Source organism: Antennarius striatus, chromosome 11 (genome assembly GCF_040054535.1).
Source record: "Antennarius striatus isolate MH-2024 chromosome 11, ASM4005453v1, whole genome shotgun sequence".
Taxonomy (NCBI): domain Eukaryota; kingdom Metazoa; phylum Chordata; class Actinopteri; order Lophiiformes; family Antennariidae; genus Antennarius; species Antennarius striatus.
Genome location: NC_090786.1, coordinates 21528906 through 21555000, shown reverse-complemented (window position 1 = coordinate 21555000; position 26095 = coordinate 21528906). Strand labels below are relative to the sequence as shown.

General features: G+C 45.5%; 1 protein-coding gene and 1 non-coding gene across 3 annotated transcripts in view; both read right to left on the bottom strand.

Moving 5' to 3' along the window:
- The window catches only part of LOC137603981 (inositol polyphosphate-5-phosphatase A), a 153317-nt gene that overhangs the window by 37087 nt on the left and 90135 nt on the right, over positions 1–26095 (bottom strand). For both annotated transcript variants that reach the window (XM_068327887.1, XM_068327888.1), the window contains exons 9-10: positions 19125–19209; positions 1408–1503 (exon numbers count right to left, since the gene is read on the bottom strand). In XM_068327887.1, the coding sequence (XP_068183988.1) occupies positions 1408–1503; positions 19125–19209 (181 nt within the window). The remainder of the gene's footprint in view (positions 1–1407; positions 1504–19124; positions 19210–26095) is intronic.
- On the bottom strand, positions 21801–21882 carry trnal-aag (transfer RNA leucine (anticodon AAG)). Its single transcript has one exon. It is a non-coding gene; the product is annotated as a tRNA-Leu (tRNA).

The window sequence follows — 26095 nt, the reverse complement described above, 5'->3', positions numbered from 1 at the left end:
TGATGGTGGACCAGCAGCAATAAAAGCACATTATATTAGACATGAATTCATTTATCAATAGAACGACAAAATATTCATCTTATTATTTACAATAATCTAAACGTTTATGACCCCCCCTCCAATCCTGATATTAAACCACCTTCTATCTGTATCACCTTTAAAACACTCTGATAGACTGTTTAAAGCACTTTTGTGTCTCATGGAAGTCCGAGACTCACAGAACGTAGAACACATCAGGATGCTGTCAGCCAATAGAATGCGAGTACAGTATCACGTGACCACCTACTAAAAATCCCCGATGCGGTGAAGCTGTGCGTCTTGAAGCGTGGATAGGCGATGGATTACTGTACACATTTCACCTCTGTTGGTCTCATCAAGTAGATTCCGTCTGTAGAGCTGTGTCATCAGCATATATGTGAACCTGTGGCTCCATTGTGATGTGTAGAATGCTGAGTCAGCACAGTACACCTGACCTGTGTTTGTGTCTGTATGGATACAGCCTTTGTTAACCTCCTCTACTAACCAGAAGCTCAAGGTCCCAACCACCACAAACCAAGAGTCTGGGTCAGAGTGTTTCTAATGAAGGTACCAGGGACTGATTCCCATTAAATCAATTGGTACCAAACTGGTCCCCAGAGTACATCTGAACGAGAGAAACCCAGACGACCATCCCAGTGAAAACAGAGACACTGAGTCCACGTCCCTCCAAACTGGTCTATGTCTGGAGTCAGTGTTCTGAATGCAAAGCAATCTGGGACAACCGGAGCCTTTATTGCTCTCCGAGTGGGAATCGCTGAACCTGACCTAAACCTTCAAACCCAGCACCGGCCCGTCTGCAGGAAGGGCTGACTTAGCTTTGTGGGACAGCTTTGCATTCTGATATGAAGGACCTGTTGGATCAGATGCTTTTGGACTGACTGGGCTTTTTCCCACTGATGTGAGTTGAGTAGTAATACATTACTACATACATTAATACAGTATGTGGGGTGTTTAGTATGTCCAAAACCAAATACGTAACCAACAGCATGAGAATCGCTGGGCACAACAACCTAACAGAGCGTGATCACGTCTCTTTTTTCTAACTGTGACTATAATTAATAAAAGACCAAAATCATTGAGGAAGAGTTGGAACCAGAGACCCATTAAATCCTATGGTGTGACCAGTACGCTCATGAGGGACAATATTTTTCAAAGAGAACTACCCCCTGGTGGTGTATCTAAGGACTGCACTTCACAACAGTTTCAATTTCAATATATACAATATATACTACTTTTTGTAGTAATTACATCAATACTGCTTTATTTATTTACGTGTGAGGAGATTCTGCTCAGCTACACACTGATGTTATTCCTAACAGTCATGACAGGTTCACATTCTGCAGACACACATCCTGCAGCATAGCTTACCTTTCGGTCATTGTCACTTTCTCTGAATATTAACTTGTTGACCTCGTTGGTGTCAGCGCCTCTGACCGTCTGCATGGTGGCAGTGGAGCAGAGGTTCTGGAGGGGGGAGCAGAACCAGGAAGCAACATCAAGACAGAGAACAACAAAGTATTTATTCTACTTTGTCAACCACATATAGTGTATATATATATATATGCATTATTTTCCCCACTGTAAGGCGCACCTAAAAGCTTTTAATTTCCTCAAAAAACGACAGTGTGCCTTATAATCCAGTGTGCCTTATATATGAAAAAGTATAAGAATATGTCATTCGTTGAAGGTGCGCCTTATAGTCCAGTGCGCCTTATAGACCAGAAAATACCCATACACATAGTAGAATGGCTTCTAACAGCCTTAGGCCATGCTTCTGAGACATGACCACTCAGCTCCCAGTCAGGGGTGTTCTAGAACACATGTAGCCCCGTTCTGTCAGCAGTATTAACACTAACGTGTCCTCAGTCACACTGACGGGTCACAAACATGATGGATGGGTTCAACACTGGCTGCTTTCATCTGATTGGCTGTCAGAGAAATGACCTGTTTGGGCTCTCTCACCTGCCGTCAGCAGCAAGTATCTACGATATCATAAGACTCTTCAGGCGTACACAGTCCTGAGGATTGTTGAGCGAACAGAAACTTATAAATATAGATTAAAACATGCTGAACAACAGGAGACAAGGTCTGGTCTTTCCTTGTTTCCATGGCAACATAACCAGGCTTTGAACACACTGACACGCAATAAGACAGGATTTTATTGACAGCATTATTCTACAAATATAGTAAAGAGTAAATACTTGAGGGTATGCCCCTGTTGCCAAGGATTCAAGGATCAAACTATGACATCTTGAGTGTTGTGATGACATGTCTACATTAGATTATCATAGAAACTATGGAAACATTATAATGCCTAGAATAGACTCAGAGCTGACAACCCACAAGGATAGACAACAGTTCTCAGTTTTAAAAATCTATTAGACCTAAAATAATGCATCAAATTACTACATAAATTAAATTAAAGTGTCCAACAAACCCTTCCTTGATCTGGGTCTCTGTCCTGACCCCATCCACTGTGTGCACGGAGAAATTCTGCTTTGTGGACTCTCTTAACAATTAGTTAAACATTGGACCATCTGTGTTTGAAGACAGTTGAATGAGGTAATCCCACAGCCAGCGGTTCCCATCCCACCCCCCCGAGACTCTGCCACCTGATTGAAATTCAAAGCACACATCTGATAATCGGGTCAAGCCAATATAGCCAGCAGAAAAAGGTTCTTTAGAGCCAAATGTCACAAATCAGACCTGCTTCAGTCACAGAGAAACACATCAGATTAGGGCAAACACCACCGCCCTGAGAGGAACAACTCTCTGCAGCCCCCCCAGTATTACCTCAGCCCCATTCCTTCATGCTTACCCCCCCTCCCCATGAGCAGCGCTCTAAAGGCCCGACAAATCGCTCCATCTTTCACTCATTTAGGCGTCCAAACAGGGTCAATACGGCCCCCGGCAGCCTCATGCTAATGCGCTTAAGTGCACTTAAGCAGCTTTGTGCCCTGAATGGGGCAAAGAAGGAGCAGTGTGGGGGGGGGTGCAGATACTCTCCCTGTCAAAAAGTCATTGTAGCCACAACCAGCACACAACCTCACTGTCAGGGTTATGTGTTGGATTTACACCAACTGGACCAATCAGTCACTTCTGTTTAACACAATCTGTACTACAAGGTAGAGTCGTGTAAACCACAGACATTTTTATGGGACTGATGAAACTGTGAATTTAGAATTAAATTAAAATTCATAGTATTCTTATTATTAACTGTGTTCTACCAGCAGCCTCAGGCTGCATGAAAATCCACAGTGAAGTCACTCAGACTCAGATCCTCTTACTGGAACTCTGACCATCAAAACTTCAACGAGGAAACATGGATTTTAAACTTTAATCAGTTCGAGGCTTGGATAAAACACCAAAGTGAACAAACATAGGTATACCCTCTAGGTGTGGCGGTGGAAACACACACGGGCATTTCATCAGAAGCCACAGGTTTCTACTAATGGCTGTGATGGTAATAAGATACCAACAATATAGGATTAGGTCGGTCTAAGATGATACCTGTGTTCAGAGTCAATATGGAAACATACAGAAATTTTATTAGCAAACAAACTGAGGCCACATGGAAACCAGAGCCACAAGTGCATTATGTGATACAAAATGGCTCTGAACACCCAGAGTATGGCTACATGGGATGGGGTGTGGCGTAGGGACGTCCTGTTGGGACTGAAGTGTACACAATTTATTAAACACATTTAATTACAGATGTTTCACACCTGGAAAAATGGGCCAATTATATTGTGTTGGTTTCTTGAAAATCACACACAAACTATTGTGTAACGTAAAACTAAGATGTCATGTGATATAACATTAACAGAAGTTAAGATTAAGATTAACTCTAGTTTATTAATCCCTGAAGGGAAATGAGTTGGTTCATCTTTAAACTTCACTTCTAACACCCATGATGGGCTTCAGCCCAACGGCCGGGCCTCCAATCAGCAGGCAGACGCCCATCGTCCAGGCCAGCCAAGACCCGCCCACTGCTCCATTCATCCCCAGAGATGCTGAGCCTCGGGGGGGGGGGACTAAATACTGACACTGATCCAACGATCCTCAGGTTTCGAGACGATGGAGAATAGTTCCATGCTGTCCCGTTGAGGCGAAGGGTTTCTAACAGGAGATGAATTAACCCCACCAGAATGTAGGAGGTAACAAAATCAAACCCAGACTTGTGTCGAGTAGGTGATAAATGAACTTGTGTTCGACATGAACCAGATGTAAAGGAGTCAGTGAAATGTTCATATTTGATGAACATATTTGACAAATAGGGGAGGCAAGAGTCCCTAGCAGTCTTTGATAAATCACTTCTGATAAAATAATCAATCCTTTGTTTTACTTTATATCTATTATCTCTAGATCCTGACATAAAGTTGTGTGTATACAAGCAGAGATGTGTCTGATTTGTGTTTCAGGAAGCTTGATGTAAAGAGTCTATCAGCCGCCGTCCTGAACTCAACGCCCACATTAACGGTTAGTCTCTGAGAGTTAAGCTGGTCCTCACTGAAATGTGTGAGTGGTTGTTCCTATGGATGATACACCAGTCATACCAGATGTAGTGTGTTTCTAGAGGCTAATGCAGACTGCCTGAAGGGAACAAAGATATTTCTGATATCTATTAGAAACAAAGTAAAGGTGACAAATGGAAGCTCTCTGCTGGTGTGTTCAGGGCTGGACAGAGCTGGATGTTGACATGCTGCATATTGATCTACTCAGAAGTTCACTGACTGACCAATCAGTGTGTAAATGGAGGAAGCTGATTATCCCTGATTGATCATAATTACTGGACTGCGAGTCTGAAGAACAGCCTGACTGTGAAGATCCACCAGCCGTGAGACGGAAATGAGAAGCCCATGCTGTCAGTTAGTCTAATCATATCAGTGATGTCTCCATCTCACCATCACCAGAACCCGGGTGCTGGTGAAAATACTCCTCTGCAGAGCTGCTGCTTCCTACATGTACACATGACCTCACTAACTACCCCACTGATACCACAATAATCCACCGGATTATTACCGGATCCTTATTTACAACATTAAAATTAGTCTGAGTGATAAATAGAGGAAACTCGGGTAATGGGAAACTTCAACTAGTCCCACAGCGACTTGGATTCTCTCCATTATGCTTCACAGGTCAGCACTGACTGTTTGCTGAGCCAGAGGTCAGGGGTCAGGAAGGTGCTGCCTCTGCGCATCAATGGAGGATAATCTCATGACTGTGGAAGGAGGAAGCAGCTGTTTAAAGGAGCACTCTATTCCAGCTGCTCTGTCAGAAGACAGGAGAAAGCAATCTGCTTTAATGACCACACACACACACACACACACACACACACACACACACACACACACACACACACACACACACACACACACACACACACACACACACACACACACACACACACACACACACACACACACACGGCAAACTAATACTGCAAATACTACTGGACACAACACAGTGAAAAACCATTAAAATGACATTTCATTTAAATGTAAAATATATTTTTATCCCACAACACTAATAAAACGTCTGCTGATTTTCTGTAGACACTAGTTTCAGATTTGAGATTCATTTAATCCAGGAAAAACTAAGTTGATCAGGATGAGAAACTAAAAGTAATCTCTGTAACATGTTAAAACAGTAAATGTTACTGAAACAGGATTAAAGGGTTAATTCTGAGATGACTGTAGGGTGATATACGGAGCTCATCTCTGCCGCCTGAGATAAATATTTACCTGTGAGAAACAAAAGGTGAGGTGAACTTTGAACTGATAGCAGAGTTGTGAACTCCAGCGACGAGAAACGACACGAACGTCACAGCTCAGGTTTCTCTACCAAAAACAAATCATGAATACATTACTGCCCTTTTTAAACATAAAACACTCCAAAGCAGTCACGATATGCTGATCCAGTGGACTAGAGACACCCTGAATGATGTGACACAGTCTGCTGGTGCAAAACACTAATGAAGAGCCTCCTTATCTGCTCTCTCAGTCAGGACTCAACAATGAACAGTCATTTAATCCAAGACTCGAGAGACGATCTTACCGTTCCAGGCATTCTAACACTACAGTTACACTGGGATAGAGGCTGCTGGGGGGTTAGGTAGATTTTTCCACTTGGGAGGTCAGTGATTTCAGCTCCAGTCCAACCAGGAAACAAGACAACGTACCCTTGAGCAAGACAGTTAACCCAACGTACTCCCAAGGTGCTACAAGGGCTGCTGACTGTTTCTCAGGGATGTCTCCAGAGAAGAAATCATTAAAAAAATCTTGTACTAACCAAACTCACTCAATGACTGATGGGCTTGAGGCCCTCGATAAACTGTTCAGAAGGATTCCTCGCATTTCACAGAAACCACCACGATATTTGTTCCCTTATTCAGCGTCTGCACCAGTCACTACCCATCAGGAGTGATTCTGATCTAGGTTCTCTGGTCACCACCAACGATCAGAAGGTGATGCTTGGCTCAAGGGGGCAATCTGAAGCTTCTGCCTTCATGCCAGCTATCACACAGAAACCAGTGAATGAGCAAACACCACCCCCATCTGATCTGACAGGACTTTAGAAAAGCACATGTAATAGTTCTGACACTGTTCTCCTCTCATTGACTCACACAACAGGACTTCCTGTGGAGAGGAACTGACACTGGGCACACTATCACCCACAGTTAGTCCATGCAGGACCACTGGTACACAGCTGACCCTCTTTAACCTGTCCCCCCCTACACCCTCCCGGTTTCCCAGGACAGTGTGTGTGAGCCGGGTGAGAGCTGACAGTTAAAGGCAGTGTGTGCTGTGTAGGAGGTCTCCTCACCGCCACGCCTTCACCAAAAATCAGTTGCAGAGGTATGAGGGCGTGCGAGGTGGTGATAATATATCCTACTTTTGGTGCACATTATAACATCTGGGAAAGCTCTCTAAAAACAATGGTGAGCATTGAGAGCTGCCATTCTGGCTTCACCTTCACAAACCAGCCAAAAGCATTTGTCCCCTTAATGGACAGGCCACAAATCATCCAGGACAACAGGACGGGGGGGCGTGTGAAAGAGAAGCTGAATGTGTGTATGTCTTGTCTGAGTGTGTGTGAGTGTGTGTGTGTGTGTGTGTGTGTGTTCCCCCTCGGTATTTAACTTTGCTGCTGGCCCATTCTGCAGTGCTCTGCAGGACAAATTGCTGTGCATGGTTGCCTTTGAGAGTCAGTGCAGCAGGCAGAGAAAGGACAGGGCTGAAACACAGGGAACAGGCCTATAAAAATTCATCACTTTGACCTCCATGACCTCTGTATAGTGGGGGTAGCAAAGACACACACGGAGCGAGCACTGGTTCACCCACCAAAACTGAGAAGGGAGCTACGGGCTGATATTCCAAAACTAGCTAGACTGTTTTAGGCCATGTTCCTAGAAAAAGAAACGCTTCGGATGAAGACAAACAGACATGAAACCAGTCATGAAGTGAGTCTCATGATTTCCGTGTCTGTCTTTCACACTTGCAGACACAATAGCCATGAAAAGCCTTCTTCAAAGAAAAAGACCACCAGATGCTTCATTGTGATGGAGTCTCTGTGTAAAGTAGTGGCAGTAAAAGGAGGGTGGGTCCTCCTGAGGGGTATTAGCCCCATTAAGAGGGGCACATTGTCTCAGGCTGCCTTCTTGACACATTACTGCCACCTGTACAAAGAAAAGCCAATGAGATTTAATCTGACAATCCTTCCCCTCCACTGGTAACACTCTGGGACAACTGGGCAGATGTCTGAAGACTGTTTAACAGCAGCTTCTCTGAACCTCTCATTAAGACCATGGACGCTTAAATTACCCAACAGCCACCTTAATGTGGCATTCATTTGTTGTGTGATGGAGCCGCTAAGTGTTAGCTCATTCAAATGTTTCTTTAATGCATCAGACTACAACAGGACATTGATCCCTTTATCGAACAAACATGTTCATAAATCAGACTGAAGCTTTTATTACAGCATACCTCAGTTACCTGGAGACGGATATGGAGCTCCTGAAGACAGACTAACACGACATAGTTGTTCTACTGATGACACAACAGAAGACAGTCCAGTGGAATCAGATCAGTCACCAATCAATCCAATCACCAATCAAACCTATCGAACTAAAACCTTCACAGACGAGGAGAATCAAGAAGTTCTGTCCCTTCCATCCTCTGACCCTCCTGGAAACTAGAGGTTATATAACAAGAGAAGGAAAAAGGGTTATTTGTGTATTGTTTAAAGTCTCAGGGACAGAAACATTTCTGAATTAGCCAATCAGAGGCACACACAGAGGTGTGAACTGTTCTCACTAAGTCTATTAGAGAATACCAAAGACCTTATCAGTGACAGGCGATGTGTGATGTCCCAGCATTCAGAGGGGTGTTCCACGTAGATTGATTCACATCATCAACGAGATTTTTAAACCATTTTCTCACCATTAAAGCCTGTTTTTTCTGCTTTGGTGACTCAGCTGTATGTCCATGACTTTTTCAAGCAGGCAGCTGACTGGCCATCTTCCTCCCAGTGAGCACTGGGTAGAGAAGCCCCCAGTGGGGCACGTACCCCCCAGTCACAGAGGAACATTGATTCATTTGGTGAACCACCCTTTAATTTGTTTGCACCATTTCATTTAAATGATGTGCTCGTCCACCAGGGTGAGAAAGAGGTGTAATTCCACAAAGTGAAGGGGAAAAGGAAGGGCCGAGGAGGGGGGGTTGACACCCCAGCACAGGGAGCTAGGCAACCATCTAGTGGGTGGGCTTTGTTATACATTTTACCAATTTTTCATGCCCATCCCTCTTGATGTGACCCCACTCAGGGCCCTTTATGCCCCTGACAGCTCTGCGCAGGAAAACATGCTGCCGCTCTGATAGCATGAAATCAGGAACAAAGACCCCCGGGGAGAGGAGAAGGGGGCCGCAGGGCCACGCTGAGCACTAGTTCCCCCTGGCCCTGGGTACAAGCAGATGTTAGGCCAGCCCCAATCCTCTCTGCCCCCCAAAAGAGGAGGCTCTGCTGGGGAGACGGGGCTGAAAATCATTGTTTCAGCTCTGCTCTAAAACAAAACCTGCAGCCACGCCTCCTGAAAGGGCCCCCAGTATGGCCAGCACACATAAATCACACGGGGGGGTGGGAGAAAGGGCCATGAATTCTCAATGTGGTTCTTAATGGGCTCTCTTAAATATGATGTGAATGTAGCCCAGCTACTTTTAATGTGTGGGGGGGGGGTTGTTTCAGAGGTTTAAAGCAGTTGTGTTACCAACGTCATCCTATGCTGATGATACTGGGGAGGAGGAATACTTTTCTATTTTCACTCACTATGTTTGAAGGAGGGGGGGGGGGGGCACAGTGGTGCAGTGTGTGGCGCTGTCGCCACACAGCTAGGTGGTTCCGGGTTCGAGTCCCGCTCTGTGTGGAGTTTGTATGTTCTCTCCGTGTCTGGGGGGGTTCTCTCCGGCTTCCTCCCCCCTCCAGAAACATGAGCTTCAGGTTAATTGGCCGTTCCTAATTGACCATAGGTGTGTGTGTGTGTGTGTGTGTGTGTGTGTGTGTGTGTGTGTGTGTGTGTGTGTGTGTGTGTGTGTGTGTGTGTGTGTGTGTGTGTGTGTGTGTGTGTGTGTGTGTGTGTGTGTGTGTGTGTGTGTGTGTGTCTGTGTGTGTGTGCGTGTGTGCGTTTTTGTCTGTGTCTCTGTGTAGCTCTGCGGTGCACTGGCGTCATGCCCGGAGTGTCCCCCGCTGGGATAGGCTCCAGCTCCCCGTTACCCCCCACAGTGGATGAAGCGGTGGCAGGAAATGGATGATGGGTGTTTGAAGGGTTTGGACCCTCAGAAATGCTTCAGCCAATCGGTGGAGCCCTGACAGCGTGTTCCGTGATGTTTGCGTGTGAACTGAACTTTACTGAACATGTAACTTGTGTGTGAAGTCACAATGTTTCACTGAGACACTGACATAAGACACCAGGGGTGTGATGCAGGATTGTGTTTCACCATTCTTCATTGTCCCCTGGTGTGTAATAGAGCACAGCATCAGGCAGACAGAGTGACATCATGTGATTTGGACACGACATCACACACACAATGAAACCCTTGTTCACATTTCATAAACTCTAAATAACAGCATCAGTTAGCTGCTAATGTAGGTGAACCACAGAACAGACAAACCACCAGGAGATTAATGTAGTGATCACAACGTAAACAGACTGATCAGAGTCCAGTTGACTGATCGTATTATTATATCTTTACCTTTAGAACACTGACAGCTGCTCCAATCGTTCTCAATCGTTTTATCGGACGTTTAAGTTGTTTTAACTTTACAATAAACAATGCTTCACATTACAACTGGAAATACTGTAGACCCGATCAATAATCAATTCACTCAAAACAAACTGAAAGAAAAATATTTTCAGGTAACATTAACATTAACTTAAGATGATCATTAACTTAAGATGATCAAATTAATGAAGTTTGACAAAAATATTGAGAGTTTGTCGCCCATAGAAGTTACTAGTAACACACACACACACACACACACACACACACACACACACACACACACACACACACACACACACACACACACACACACACACACACACACACAGCTACTTAACACGTATGTGAAACATCTCAACATACAGTACATACATCTCCTTTGCTCACAGACTGATAGAATTTAAAATCACACAATGTGGAAAATTTTGTTGTATGCAACAAACAAACAAACAAACAAACAAACAAACAAACAAACAGACAGGTTTGGAGGAGAAGGGTCTTGATGTTATTGGGTTCTTCAGCTCTATTTGCTGAGGACAGCACTAGTGAACACTAGTGAACACTAGTGAACACTAGTGAACACTAGTGAACACTAGTGAACACAGCTCAGGTGACCCTGACCCTGGAGCGACTGTGAAGACCCACAATGCCCCTGGTGGTGCCAGGCTCTGTGCTCATCGCGGTGTTCCCAGCTGCCAGTCGCAGCGCCTACCGAACCCCCCCAACCCCCCAGCACACAATGGCAGCAGCATGACTTGTGGCCGGCTCAAACAGCGAGTTATTAATGAGTGTCCCCAACAGAAGCCAGCGCTGTACTGGTATGGACACTGGTCCCATCAAAGCCGCAGCCCTCAAGCTGCCCCCTCATGGCCCAACTCTTCCCTTTGTTTCATATTCATCACCACTGGAAGCAAACAGACAGGAGGAGAAAGAGATGCTATTGTGTGGAGCGCTCTCCATCTCCATCCAGAGGGGTGGTGTGTGATATAACACACTCATTGTGATAGATGGAACAGTTCACAAGCTGTTATTGTAGGTTTAACCACGTATGGGCCGAATAGAAGGTGACCTAGGGATTCTGTTTACGCTGTGAAGTAAATGATGGGGGTCTATTGGGTGAATTGCATCAGGGCAGTTAAGATGTTGTTATGTGGGCTGAATTTTTACAGAAGAAAATACTAATTTGTCCACAATGTGAAAGATTTGTCACTTTTTGGGTCTAAATTCATGATTATCTCAGAAACTGAAGGCAGCCAAGGGGGGTCACAGTCCCTGGTGTCAGGGGTCCCACCAAACAGAGGTCTAATCAGTGTTGGCACGCGGCTTAATGGATGGGTGCCCCCCAAAATTAATTAGCCTGACTAATGTAGTGTACACTTAATTACACTGGCCACCTTTTGATTCATTGCTGACCAGACACACACATGCTATCAAAGATGGTGTGAATAAAGGGAAGTTGTTGAGCCTTCCTGTACGTATCATTTACCTAGACGAGGTTCAGCAGCGGTCGTCTTTGTAACCACCTTGTTGGGACGATCAGAGGACACACGAACAGAAAACACCAGATAGGAACACTACATTTACACGAAGCAACACCTGAGTATTTATGCTACATTATTAGTGAATACGTAAGCAGTCCCTGATTTCACTCTGTACTTCACCATGTCTGTGTCACCAGAGTGTAAGCATCACTTTGAGTGTCAAATGACAGCTTCCATCCATATATATATATATATATATATATATATATATATATATATATATATATATATATATATATATATATATATATATATTTATTTATTTATATAAAATGAACTTTACAGTATGAGCTTCAGTTTAAATATGTCCTTTCTTTTATATTTACAAATATAACTATAAATGTAAAATCCTAACAGGCCTTACAAAACCAAACATTAAAAAAACAAACAAAGAAACAAAAAGGACGGTTAAACCCCGTCTGTTGTCACGGGTGTAATTTCACGGTGTGGAGAATAAATGATCCATCATGTCCTGCTATTGCTGATTATTTCATTCATTAGCAGTGGAGCTGGTCGAGGGCCCACCTTTAATTTCATGCTGCTCCAGAGAGAGAAAGGACACAGAGAGAAGATTGATGCTCCTGCCGCCGGTACTTTCTACCAGTGCAGGCAGGGGGCACTATTCCAAATCTGTCCTCACAGACAGGCCAACTACCCTAATGAAATCTCTCCGTAGCAGCGGTTCGGGGCCAATTAAAAATAGCCCCACTCCATGTCACAGGGACAGTAGATCAAGTCAGCAATTAACCCTCAGACTGGCCTCTATCAATTCTTAAATAGGAGCAGGCCGGCCACCATCTCTGCAGATATTAAATTTACATTCTATTAAGTTTAATTAGGAGGGATTTTAAATATACTAAGAGTCCAGGCACGGAGCCCTGAGCATGTCATCAACACGGCTGATTCACGGCCACCGGAGGGGACGCACACACACACACACACACACACACACACACACACACACACACACACACACACACACACACACACACACACACACAGTGCAGCTATACGTCTTACAACACTTTGGTTTGTTAAAAACACCTTTCCGCACTGGTAGACTGTAACGAAGTGCATTTACTCAAGTGCATCCCGCTTCAGCCCCCCCCCCCATCTCTGAGGGGGTGTCCTCACTCCACTCAATTAATATGAACAGCTTTATTTGCTCTCAGAGCCCCAAATTTATTATGAACATCTCTAGATGAAGTCCAAGATTTGGAGTGAATGAGGACACATTCTCTTAAGGACCACAGTAAATAACAATAATAACAACTGTGTAATAATAATAATAATAATAATAATAATAATAATAATAATAATAATAATAATGACGGTGATTATAATAATAATAATAATAATAATAATAATAATAATTACAATAATTATAACAATAATAACAATAATAATAATCATCATCATCATCTCTGGGAATGAATCAGGTATTTACAGTAAATATATAGTATCATCTGCATCATTTCATTTATTTTAGACTATTATATAATATTTATGTACTTGTTAATGAATATCTGATAATTAAATAACACTTTGAATGAAACAGTCCCTTTGGACTCCCTTTGGACTAACTGGATGTAACACAAACACACAACCTGCTGCACTCACTAGTGTAACTGTGTTTGTGTTGTTGTTTATTTGTCACTACGCCCCACACCAGCTGGATCAGGGACAGGGACTAATGCCCACTAACATGTACTGGACTGTTTTAACAGGACTGGTTCAGGTTCCAGACACACACAGAAAACATTACCAGACACATCCCAGCGTGTGTTTTAATAACAGAAAGTCACTGATGGAAATGTGTCCATCAGAGGTGAAACAGGTGGAGCAGGTTTCCTCTGCTGGTAGAGCGACTGATGTTCTTTATTGATGATGTTGAACTGACGAACACACACGTCTGACAGACTAAATGTAAATAACGTTGTTTTTTGCAGCGAGTCGTCAGTAGCTCTGAAACGTTCCTCTTATTTAGTGTAACGACTGTCTGACAGCGTCCTTTAGAACAATGAGAAGACCTTTCAGACTGATTATTGACGATCGGACTGACGTATCTGGATCAGACACGGTTCTCCTGTTGTTTCCTGTGTTTTCACACTGGTGTACAGCGTGATCCCGTCAGGGCGCGATGGGACCCCTGGGAGAGGAGTGGAGGCTGAAGGGGGGGCAGACCCCCTCCAGGCTGCCCAGCATTAGTCTCCACGTGGCTGTGTCCATTGTCATCCAGGCGGGGGGCCACCGAATGAGGGTCAATTGAAACCAATTCTCCCTGTCGGACACAATTAATGGGGTGCGGAGCCCGAAAGGAAGGGGGGCCGCCAGCCTTTGGTTACTGATCCTGGTGTGCAAGAATGTCAGGAATCTGACACCTGCAATTCTCCCAGTGACCCCCCCCCACCCACCCATTAAAAAAAAAAATCTCCTACATACATGGAACATGCAACATCCACACACAGGAAGGATGGCTGACGGGTGATTGGCCAGAGATCTACAGACACCCACCAGACCAGAAACACTGTAGAGACGTACCAATGATCCAGTGATCCACAGTGATCACCACTGATGGATACAACGTCAGTGAGACCGGATCTCGTTCTCCTTGTGGAGTAAAGACGTAGCTCGTGTGTTCTCCTGATTTTTGCTTTCTTTTCATTCTTTATCATTTTTTACATAACTCCATCCATCCATCATTTACCGCTTATCCGGGGCCCGGGTCGCGGGGGCAACAGTCTCAGCAGGGATGCCCATACTTCCCTCTCCACAGACACCTCCTCCAGCTCCTCCGGGGGGAGCCCGAGATGTTCCCAGGCCAGCCGAGAGACATAGTCCCTCCAGCGTGTCCTAGGTCTTCCTCGAGGTCTCCTCCCGGTAGGACATGCCCGGAACACCTCCCCAGGGAGGGGTCCAGGAGGCATCCTGAACAGATGCCTGACCCACCTCAGCTGGCTCCACTCGAGGCGGAGCAGCAGCGGCTCTACTCCGAGCTCCTCCCTGGTGACTGAGCTCCTCACCCTATCTCTAAGGGTACCCCCCACTCTACGGAGGAAACTCATTTCAGCCGCTTGTATCCGGGATCTTGTCCTTTCGGTCATGACACAAAGCTCATGACCATCGGTGAGAGTAGGAACGTAGATTGACCGGTAAATCCAGAGCTTCGTCTTGTGACTCAGCTCCTTCTTCACCACCACAGACCTACAGCGACTGCATCACTGCAGAAGCTGCACCGATCCGTCTGTCAATCTCACGTTCCATCCTTCCCTCACTCGTGAACAAGACCCCAAGATACTTAAACTCCTCCACTTGGGGCAAAGACTCTCCACCGACCTGAAGAGGGCACACCACCCTTTTCCTGTCCAGAACCAAGGACTCGGATTTAGAGGTACTGATCCTCATCCCACTTGTGTCACACTCAGCTGCAAACTGTCCCAGTGCAGCTGAAGGTCCAGGTTTGATGAGGCCAACAGGACAATATCGTCTGCAAAAAGCAGAGATGAAATCCTTTGGTCCCCAAACCGGACCCCCCCCTCCGGATCCTGGCTGCATCTAGAAATTCTGTCTTTAAGATTATGAACAGAACCGGTGACAGCCCTGCCGGAGTCCAACGTGCACCAGGAACAGGTCTGACTTACTGGCGGCAATGTGAACCAAGTTCTGGGTTCGGTCATGCAGAGACCGGACAGCCCTCAGCAAAGGGCCCCGGACCCCATACTCCAAAAGCACTCCCCACAAGATACCACGAGGAACATGATTGAATGCCTTTTCTAGATCCACAAAACACATGTGGACTGGTTGGGTAAACTCCCATGAACCCCTGAGCACTCGATGGAGAGTGTAGAGCTGGTCCAGTGTTCCACGACCGGGATGAAAACCGCATTGTTCCCCCTGAATCTGTGGTTCTACTATCGGTCTAATCCTCCTCTCCAGTACCCTGGAAGAGACTTTCCTGGGGAGGCTGAGGAGTGTGATCCCCCTATAGTTGGAACACACCCTCCGGTCCCCCTTTTTGAAAAGAGGGACCACCTCCCCGGTCTGCCAATCCAGAGGTACTGTCCCCGACTGCCACACGATGTTACAGAGACGTGTCAACCATTACAGTCCCTGCACATCCAGAGACTTGAGGTACTCAGGGTGAATCTCATCCACCCCGGTGCTTTGCCACCAAGGTGGCCGGGCCCCTGCCCACGGGGCCCGACTCTGCTCAGCCCAAAGGATGACATGGGTCCAATCCCCGGTGGACTCACCACCTGCCGAGGAAACCGTAAAGGACGTGTACAGTGTGGATTGGGTGGCAGTCGTCAGCATGGGGCTCAACGACCCAATCCCCAGACAAAGAGTCTAGGTCTTTATGTAACTTATATATAATTAATCATACACAGGTGAGCACACTTGTATCTCAAGCTATTACAGTGTGTGTGTGTAATTGTGTGTCTGATTGATTGATTGAAATGGGGTGGATCAATCACATTCTTGTGTGTATACTGGTGGTACATGACTCAAGGCCAACAGCTCTCTGTGGGCAACCAGACCCAGAGATCCACTCACACCTCTGCTAGACGAACACGTCTGTGGGGAAGGGGTGGCAGCCCTCCTGTCCTGTCAGAACAGGGTAGTGTACACCCCCCAGAGCAGATACGATGGGAGTCATGAGGAGAGCTTTAACAGATTAGCTGCACAGGACCAACGGATGGATCCAAATCATTTCATCTGACTGACTGAAGCGTTCACATTAATGCATCTCTGTTTGCTGCCAGAGTAGTACTGAAAGCACATTTTTCTTATAAATCCAAGTTATAAATAGTGATGTGTAGAACATTTTATCATCGCCATGCTGGGGAGACAGACCTCCATTGATACAGAATCACCGTGGTTACCTAACCGTGCGTCAGGCCACATTTAATTGTGAAAGCTGACCCGTGAATAGCATCGTTGTTTACACATCTGCTGCTATAGTGATGCGTGTTCACATGATCACAGTTAATGTGACCCAATTACACCACAATCACATCTACTGTACAAACTGTGAGGCAATCAATCAATCAATCAATCAGTCAGTTGGACACTTTACAAGCTGGTTCCATGTGAATCTGGTTCATTGTGTAATAGTGATGAACCAGCGATGTGACTCTGTATATTAGTGACTACACAATATACTGTAGCGCTGGAGGCGGCGTGGTCTCATCAACACCTTCTTTGTGTTCCCATGACTGACGACCAGTCAGTTTGGAGTGAAGGAGTCGAATCATGAACTTAACGATTCATTCACTCATCACAGGATTCATTCACTCACTGGAGGATTCATTCACTCATTAGAGGATTCATTCACTCATTAGATGATTTATTCACTCATTAGAGGATTCATTCACTCACTGGAGGATTCATTCACTCGTTAGAGGACTGATGAACAACCAGAGCCACAGAACGTTCACCCAAACACACGATTCAGAAGTTTGCATATGTAACATTCCTCATGTGTCGAACACAAAGCGATGATGAACTCGTCCCTCCTGACAGGAATTCAAGTGAAAACAGTTCAATAACACGTAATGTTTGACCTGATCAACCCCATTGAGTTATGTACATTATGCTAATTATGAATTAAATTCAAGGGACGCCTTTCCTTAAGTTCACAAGAGGACAACGGACACGCTTCATCAAACATGTGACGAGTACAGTATTTTCTGCACTATAAGGCGCATCTGATCATAAGGAGCACCTTCAATGAATGGCCTACTTTAAAACTGTTTTCACAATAAGACGCACTGGATTATAAAACGCACTGGATTATAAAACGCACTGGATTATAAAACGCACTGGATTATAAAACGCACTGGATTATAAACACACTTTTAGGGGCTCCTTTTAGTGCGGAAAATACTTTAAATGTCACACGTTAGAAGGACTGGGTGTGAACGGGAATAAATGTAACAGCGATTTAAAGGTTTTATTTGTGATAAATAATTCAACCATCACTAAATAACAAGAGTGCCCCCCCCCCCCCCGCTACCTCCAGAAACCACTTTATTAAAACTGAGGGTGTTGAACTGAACAGCTGACTCAAAGTCAGTACATAAATCTGGAACTAATCAAACTAACCTTAAAGTGTACGTGTGAACACGTTTAATGGGGGGGGGGGTCACTGCGATGAAGGTGAAGGTGGAGCCTTCGTCCGCTCTACAGAATCTGAGAGGAGGTGATGATTTATTACCACCACCCACCCACAATCATGTACACAAACACGCTATCTCACACACACACACACACACACACACACACACACACACACACACACACACACACACACACACACACACACACACACACACACACACACACACACACACACACACACACACACACACACACACTGCTGAATGCCTGAACTACAAAGGTTCCCCCTCCCTCTTGGTGAAGTCCTTCCTCCGTCATTCAGACGCCCCCTCCTCTTCCCTTCTCCCCTGAATGGCTTTGTTGCCCCCGCTCGGGGCGAACAATGCCCCCACCCTTAACAGGCCCACTGCTTCTGGGGTCATTGTGCTGCAGAGAGGGGGGCACTGACAACAAGTGGCTGCCCCACTCTGTTATCACAGCACACCGGCCTGTGGTGGTCCTTTATGGCCCCCCCCATCTGAAGGAGGGCTCTACCTCTGCTATCACTGGCCTCATTTACAACTAGAAAAGAAGGGGAGGAGGAGGAGGAAAGTGGGGAGGCAGGGAGCAGGGGGGGGGGCAGGGAGAGGAAGAGCCCTGAATGGAACTGTACCCTCACAAACACAGCTGGGGGGCAACAGGGGGGCTTTAATGAGTCATTACTGAACACACAGCCACTAACAGGCTGATACTGCTGTCTGTATCACACACACACACACACACACACACACACACACACACACACACACACACACACACACACACACACACACACACACACACACACACACACACACACACACTATCAGTACAAATAATCACATCAGCAGATTATTGACTGAAATTTCTGCACAAAGTGTCAGGATTGTTTTTACTTCATGAACACACGTGTTCTTCTGACACCACTGAACACACGTGTTCTTCTGACACCACTGAACACACGTGTTCTTCTGACACCACTGAACACACGTGTTCTTCTGACACCACTGAACACACGTGAACACTGAACACTCTATGCAGGTACAAACTATTAGACAGACACTTCACTAATCCGGTACATAATAACCTGGAGGATTCCCCTCCCCTCGTGAACAGCAGACATACGCACCTCAATCACCTGCTTCACATCCAACCGGAAGTTAAAGTCCCCAAAGACAAAGTATGGAATCTTTTCATGGCGCTGGTCTGTGATCCTGAAACACAAGAAAGCATGTCAGTGAACACGGTTTAAACACACGTGTGATTGGTCTGTGATGGGTCTGTGATGGGTCTGTGGTGGGTCTGTGGTGGGTCTGTGGTGGGTCTGTGATGGGTCTGTGTTGGGTCTGTGATGGGTCTGTGATGGGTCTGTCTGTGATGGGTCTGTGTTGGGTCTGTGATGGGTCTGTTTAACATGTGATCTCTGATTACGTGACTGACATGGATGTAAGAATGTGCAGAAACACAAAACTCTTCCAGAAAACTCTTCTCTTACAGCAGTTTAGGTAACTACACATGCCTATATTACATGTTTGTAGAAATTATTCATGTACATATCAAGAAGCGTTCAATGACAGAAGAGCAGCAGTTACACATCAAATATGAAGACGGGCTAACACTGGATAGAGGAATGATGAAAAAATTTGGTAATCCTGATGTCACAGCAGTGCAAAGGAAACATGCATACTACATACACTACTGTATATAATAGTGTGTCACAGTTTGAATGAAACACATGCTACTTCAATCAAATACTCAAATAATCAAACAGATATATTGAAAAAATTATGCATGTGCCAGAAAAAGATCTATCGCAAAATGGTCAGCAGTAACTAATGAACTGATCTGCACAAATACTTTCCTGTTCCGAAAGAAAGGTTTAAAAATCTCATTGAAATCTGTCAAGTGTGTTTTAAAATACTGTGCTGTACTCCCCCCCCCCTTAAAAACAATTAGAAATAGATCTTATAAACTCTTTATTACTACTCACTACATATTAGTCATAGGAACTATAGAATAATAACTCATTTTCAAGGAAAACCAAAGATGTGACAGTAAGGAGAGCACAAACGTGTTGACACCCCCAACACGATCAAACTGGTGCTTCAGGAAATCTCAGTTGTTTCTTTGGGGGGTCCTGGCCATAGTAGGCTGTCTGTGTGTTGTGTACATGAATAAGGCTGGCAGGAACCACACAAAGCATGAATAAACCAGGTTGTGTTGTCATCACCTTCAGTTACACGTAGTGGTCTACTGACAGAGGCAGGGTGGAGGCTTTTAGCCCGTGTTGAGAGCTCAGTTCGGTTGTAAAATGACCAAAACCACAAGAAAAGTAGTTTTTTGGTGACAGTTTTCATGTATAAAAGCCCCCAGAGAACAACAAGGGTCTGATTTAAAAGCTCTAAATGAAATGGTCTAAATCCATACATTTTAGTCCAGCACTCAAATGTCTCACATTTGAGTGCTGGATCATATGAGTGCAGAGGAACATGATGGGGTTTTATTTTATTATAATTTTACTTTGTTCATGTATAGATGTGTTGTTGGGTCCAATGAGGGACAGGCATGTTTCTGCTGATGGATCCACTGACATCATTAAGTTCTCTATTCCACCAAGAACCCATTTGAAGGTACATGAAGGAGGAACCAGCATGTTCCTGAGGAGTGAGTCCGATCAGAACTGCAGTCTGGCTCAGTCAGGGCATAAATATGGCTGATCTGATGAAGAACTGATGAGATGAAGGTGAATAAGATAGTAAGAAATAGGTAAACTATATTTCCTGAATTAAATGAAATGTGTCAACTTCCAATTTAAATCAGAAAATAATGTTAATTAACATTCTGCTATCATCTTCTTCTTTTCCTTTGGGCTTTTCCCTTCTACATAATTCCATATGTGTTCATTCATAGTTTTATGCATTCAGGGAGAATCTATTGATGTAAATAGTTAGGAAAATGAAGAAAAGCATTAATCCAGGTGTGTGTCAATATTTTTGACTGGCTGTTTGCAAAGGGCTTAAATCATTTGTCCCATTATGTCAAGAATAAAAGACTAAACCTTTCAGCAAAAACACATCTCAGTAATTATCCTCCACTACTCATGGAGACGCACCGCACCAATGATCAGGTCTAAAAACCTACAACTCAAAGGCAGAAGCTACAGTATGTTAGGATTGTAAGCTTGTTGAGGGTGAGGTGAACAATCAGATGGCATCAGCAGTAGAACATATTCTGTCTGTATCAGCAGTGATTGGGCTAAACTGTCATCCCATAGTCCAGGTCTGGAGAACAGGCATAATGATAGCCATCCTGTAATCAGTGTCAGTGGTGATGGAGCCAATCTCCTCCTTTCTCCCACATCCTCATAGAAAGCAGCAGCTTCCTCTCCCGTAGACGATCTGACCGTTTTATCTCCATTAGAGAGCAGATTATCTGTCAGGCTGGATGTAGACGTGCTCAGAGAAAGAACTGGACTCTGGAGAGGCTGCTGTTCCATCAGTATGGGGGTCTGACCTCCAAGCACTGGTCAGTGTTGGTGAAATAACACTGCCATCTACTGTAAATTAGACCCAGAAACAGATTAAAATTCATGGACATGGGCACCATGGACTCGTCTATCCAGTCAGGACAGACGAGTCCATGGTGCCTTGCTCAAGGGCACCTCGACAGTGCTCTGAAGATGACCAGGAGCCTCTCCAGCTGCCAGTTCACACTCCTAAATTTTTGGTCCATGTGGGTCTTGAACCGGCAACCTTCCCATCCCATTACTTAGTGGACTGAGCTACTGCTGCCCCAAAACTACGACTGGCAGCTGTGGGACTCGAACCCACACCCCCAGAGAGACTGGAGCCTTAATTCAGTGCCTTAGACCACTCGGCCACGCTACCTGTGTAACTTCTTCTTTTCCTTTCAGCTTTTCCCTTCAGGGGTCACCACAGCCAATCAATTGCCTCAATCTAACCCTGTCTTCTTCAGACCTGCATGCCCATGGGCCCAAAAGAGGCCAGCTTCATCATGGGCATCAAAGTGATCAATGCACTGGTGTTCACTACCAGCTGAACTCCACAAAGATCTCTGCCAGCTGCTGATGAGTCACAAACTGACGTGAACACCTTGAACACCGTGTATCTCCTGCCACAGTTCTTCAGTCCTGATCAAACTGCAACTGGGTTGTTCTCAGTGACCTCTAAGTGACCTCTAAGGACATCGTCATTCTGTGTTGTCTTCTGCCTTGAAACTATCTTCAAGCACTGCTAGTGTTGCTGTTAAAATATAGAGAGTCTAATGTCAGTGGATTTATAGAGTATTGATAATCCCTGTCATGGAATATTTCCAAATTTCCAAAACCTCCCAACAGAGCCAGCATCCTAATGATTAAAAAACACACATCTAAGCGACATATAATTAACTCTTAAGCCTCATCACCCACTTAAAAGTGTCTCCCTACAAAGTAGATAAAGCAAATGAAGGTAGATGTAGCACAGGCTCCTGAGTAATTAATGATTCAGGATGCTTGGCTCACCGTCCCCACTCCCCACGAGAATAAATCTAACTGGTCTCACGCCTGAAGAACAATAAATTCATGGGGTGGATCACCAGAAGGGCCTCTTCTGGGCCGCTGCAGGAAACATGACCACTTCCTGTCTGTGAGGCTGCGACAGGGATGGAGGGTGATGGTACACACACACGTACACACACTCTATCTCTGTCACAGGGAACTGCTTCTCATGTCTTGTACCAACCTTGAAAAAAAACTGTTGGAGAGTTCTCTGACCTCTTTATTATAAATTATAAGAAGAAAAGCTTAGAATGAAATAATCTGAATTTAAAACAATCAGATGAATCACGAGTGACGCTTAAATGTAGATATTGGTTCCATACACATATTTTAAAATGATATACTGTATGTATGTGTTTATATACATTATATATACATTATATATACATTGTGTGTGTGTGTGTGTGTGTGTGTGTGTGTGTGTGTGTGTGTGTGTGTGTGTGTGTGTGTGTGTGTGTGTGTGTGTGTATGTGTGTATATAATGTGTGAATGTCCCTCTCACCCTTTCAGGGTGGTATCTGTGTGTCATCCTCAAGTTCGGGTCCTCTACCAGAGGCCTGGGAGTCTGAGGGTTCTGTCAGTATCTTAGCTGTTCCTAGGACTGCGCTCTTCTGGACTGAGGCTTCAGATGTTGTTCCAGGAATCTGCTGGAGCCACTCTTCCAGTTTGGGGGTCACTGCCCCAAGTGCTCCTACTACCACGGGGACCACATTAACCTTGACCTTCCACATCTGTTCCAGCTGTTCTTTCAACCCTTGGTACTTCTCAATCTTTTTGTGTTCCTTCTTCCTGATGTTGGCGTCAGCTGGAATCTCCACATCTATCACTACTGCTCTCTTCTGCTCTTTGTCCATCACCACAATGTCCGGTTTGTTAGCCAGTAGCTGTTTGTCAGTCTGGAAGCTGAAGTCCCACAGGATCTTAGCCTTGTCATTCTCAACCACCTTCGGTGGTATGTCCCATTGGGATTTGGGTACTTCTAGTCCATACCGGGTACAGATGTTCCTGTACACTATCACAGCTACTTGGTTGTGCCTCTACATGTATGCTAAGCCAGCTAGCATCTTACACCCTGCTACCACATGCTGGACTGACTCTGGGGCTTCTTTACATTGCCTGTACCTTGGGTCAGATCTACTGTGGTAGATATTGGCCTCTATTGCTCTTGTACTTAGGGCCTGTTCTTGTGCTGCCATGATCAGTGCCTCTGTGCTGTCTGTCAGTCCAGCTTTATTCAGCCATTGGTAGGTCTTCTTGATATCAGCCACTTCTTCTATCTGACGGTGGTACATGCCGTGTAGGGGCTTGTCCCTCCATGTTGTCTCCTCCTCCTCCTCTTCCTCCTCAGGTTTCTGCTGTCTAAGGCATTCACTGAGCAGTTCATCTGTTGGGGCCATCTTCCTGATGTACTCTTGGATTTTTGATGTCTCATCCTGGACAGTGGCCCTGATGCTCACTAGTCCTCGGCCTCCCTCTTTCCGCTTAGTGTACAGCCTCAGGATGCTGGACTTGGGGTGAAACCCACCATGCATGGTGAGGAGCTTTCTCGTCTTGATGTCTGTGGCTTCTATCTCCTCCTTTGGCCAGCTTATGATCCCAGCGGGGTATCTGATGACAGGCAGTGCATACATGTTGATGGCTCGGACCTTGTTCTTGCCATTCAGCTGACTTCTCAGGACTTGCCTTACTCTCTGGAGGTATTTGGCTGTGGATTACTTCCTTGCGGCCTTCTCATGATTGCCATTAGCCTGTGGGATTCCAAGGTATTTGTAGATGTCCTGTAGGTCTCCTATCCTGCCCCCTGGTAGGTCAACCCCTTCAGTTCTGATCATCTTGCCTCTTCTTGATACCATCCGGCCACATTTGTCTAATCCGAATGACATCCCTATGTCGTCGCTGTAGATCCTGGTGGTGTGGATCAGTGAGTCAATTTCTTGCTCATTCCTGGCATACAGCTTGATGTCATCCATGTAGAGGAGATGGCTGATTGTTGTCCCGCTTCGGAATTGGTATCCGTAACCACCCTTTGTGATGATGTGAGTGGGGGGGTTCAGGCCTATGCAGAACAGCAGTGATGATAGTACATCCCCTTGGTATATCCCGCATTTGATGTTAACTTGGGCAATTGGCTTGGAGTTAGTCTCCAGGGTTGTCTTCCACTTTCCCATTGAGTTCTTGATGAAGGCTCTTAGTGTCCTGTTGATCTTATACAGTTCCAGACATTCCAGTATCCACGTGTGTGGCATTGAGTCGTAGGCTTTCTGGTAGTCAATCCAGGTGGTGCACAAGTTGGTCTACCTGTTCTTACCAGTCTCTGTGTACTGCTCTGTCCCCCAGTAGCTGGTGCTTGGCTCCCTTGGTGTTACTACCAACTCCTTTCTGTGGCCCGCTCATATATTGATCCATGTGCCTACTCATCTTAGCCGCTATGATGCCTGACAGGAGCTTCCATGTTGTACTGAGACGGGTTATTGGCCGGTAGTTGGATGGGGTAGATTCCTTCTGTGGGTCTTTCATGATCAGGACTGTCCTGCCTTCAGTCAACCATTCTGGGTGCGTCCCATCCCTTAGCAGCTGGTTCATCTGTGCTGCTAGACGCTCATGGAGTGCTGTCAGCTTCTTTAGCCAGTAGTTATAGATCATATCCGGGCCCGGTGCTGACCAACTCTTCATCTTTGACACTCTTTCTTGGATGTCTGCCATTGAGATGGTTACTGGTTCTTGTTCTGGGAGGAAGCTGTGGTCAGTCCTCAGGTCCACTAGCCACTGGGCATCGGTGTTGTGTGATGCTTCTCTTTCCCATATGCCCTTCCAGTATTTCTCCACCTCAGCTCTTGGTGAGTCTGGCCGGATGCTATTTCCCTGCCACTGAGAGTACACCTTTGCTGGTTGAGTGGAAATGGTCTTGTTTATTCTCCTGGCCTCTATCTCCTTGGTGTATCTCTTCAGTCGGGTAGCCAGAGCTGTTATTGTCTTTGGCAGTTTCGAGTGCTTCAGGTATGGAGAGCTTGCTGTTCCCCTTCTGCAGCTCAGCTAGCTGGCTGACTCCTCTCCGTGTCGCCTTTATCTTGGCCTCTAGCTGTCTCTTCCATGGAGGGTATTGTTTGTTATGCCCTGTGTTGATCTTATATTCCAGCATCTCGAGGATTACTGTAGCTGTACTGTGGATCAGCTTGTTGGTCTCAGTTATGTTCCCTGTGGGGATGGTTCTTATTGCAGCATTCACATCTTCTAGCAGATCTTCTGAAGGTACTTGACAACTAAGCTTCGGTATTTGTTGGAGGCTCCAGGTTTCCATTTGGGTCACGATTTTCCTTCTCAGGTCAGCAGCTCTTGTATTGAGGCTGTCCATGTCTCTTGGGGCTTGGTACCCAATCTCGGATTGTGGGGGGGGGTGATATCCCCCCGCTGACCTGGCGTCCTGGCTCCCCCTTGCCATAGCATTGTTGTAGTATTTCATTGATCTTTAGTTGTGACACGTCTATAAAGGTGTGGCCGCAGGTTCTTCTGTGCGACAATAAAAGGAGTGGAGCTGAAGCCGG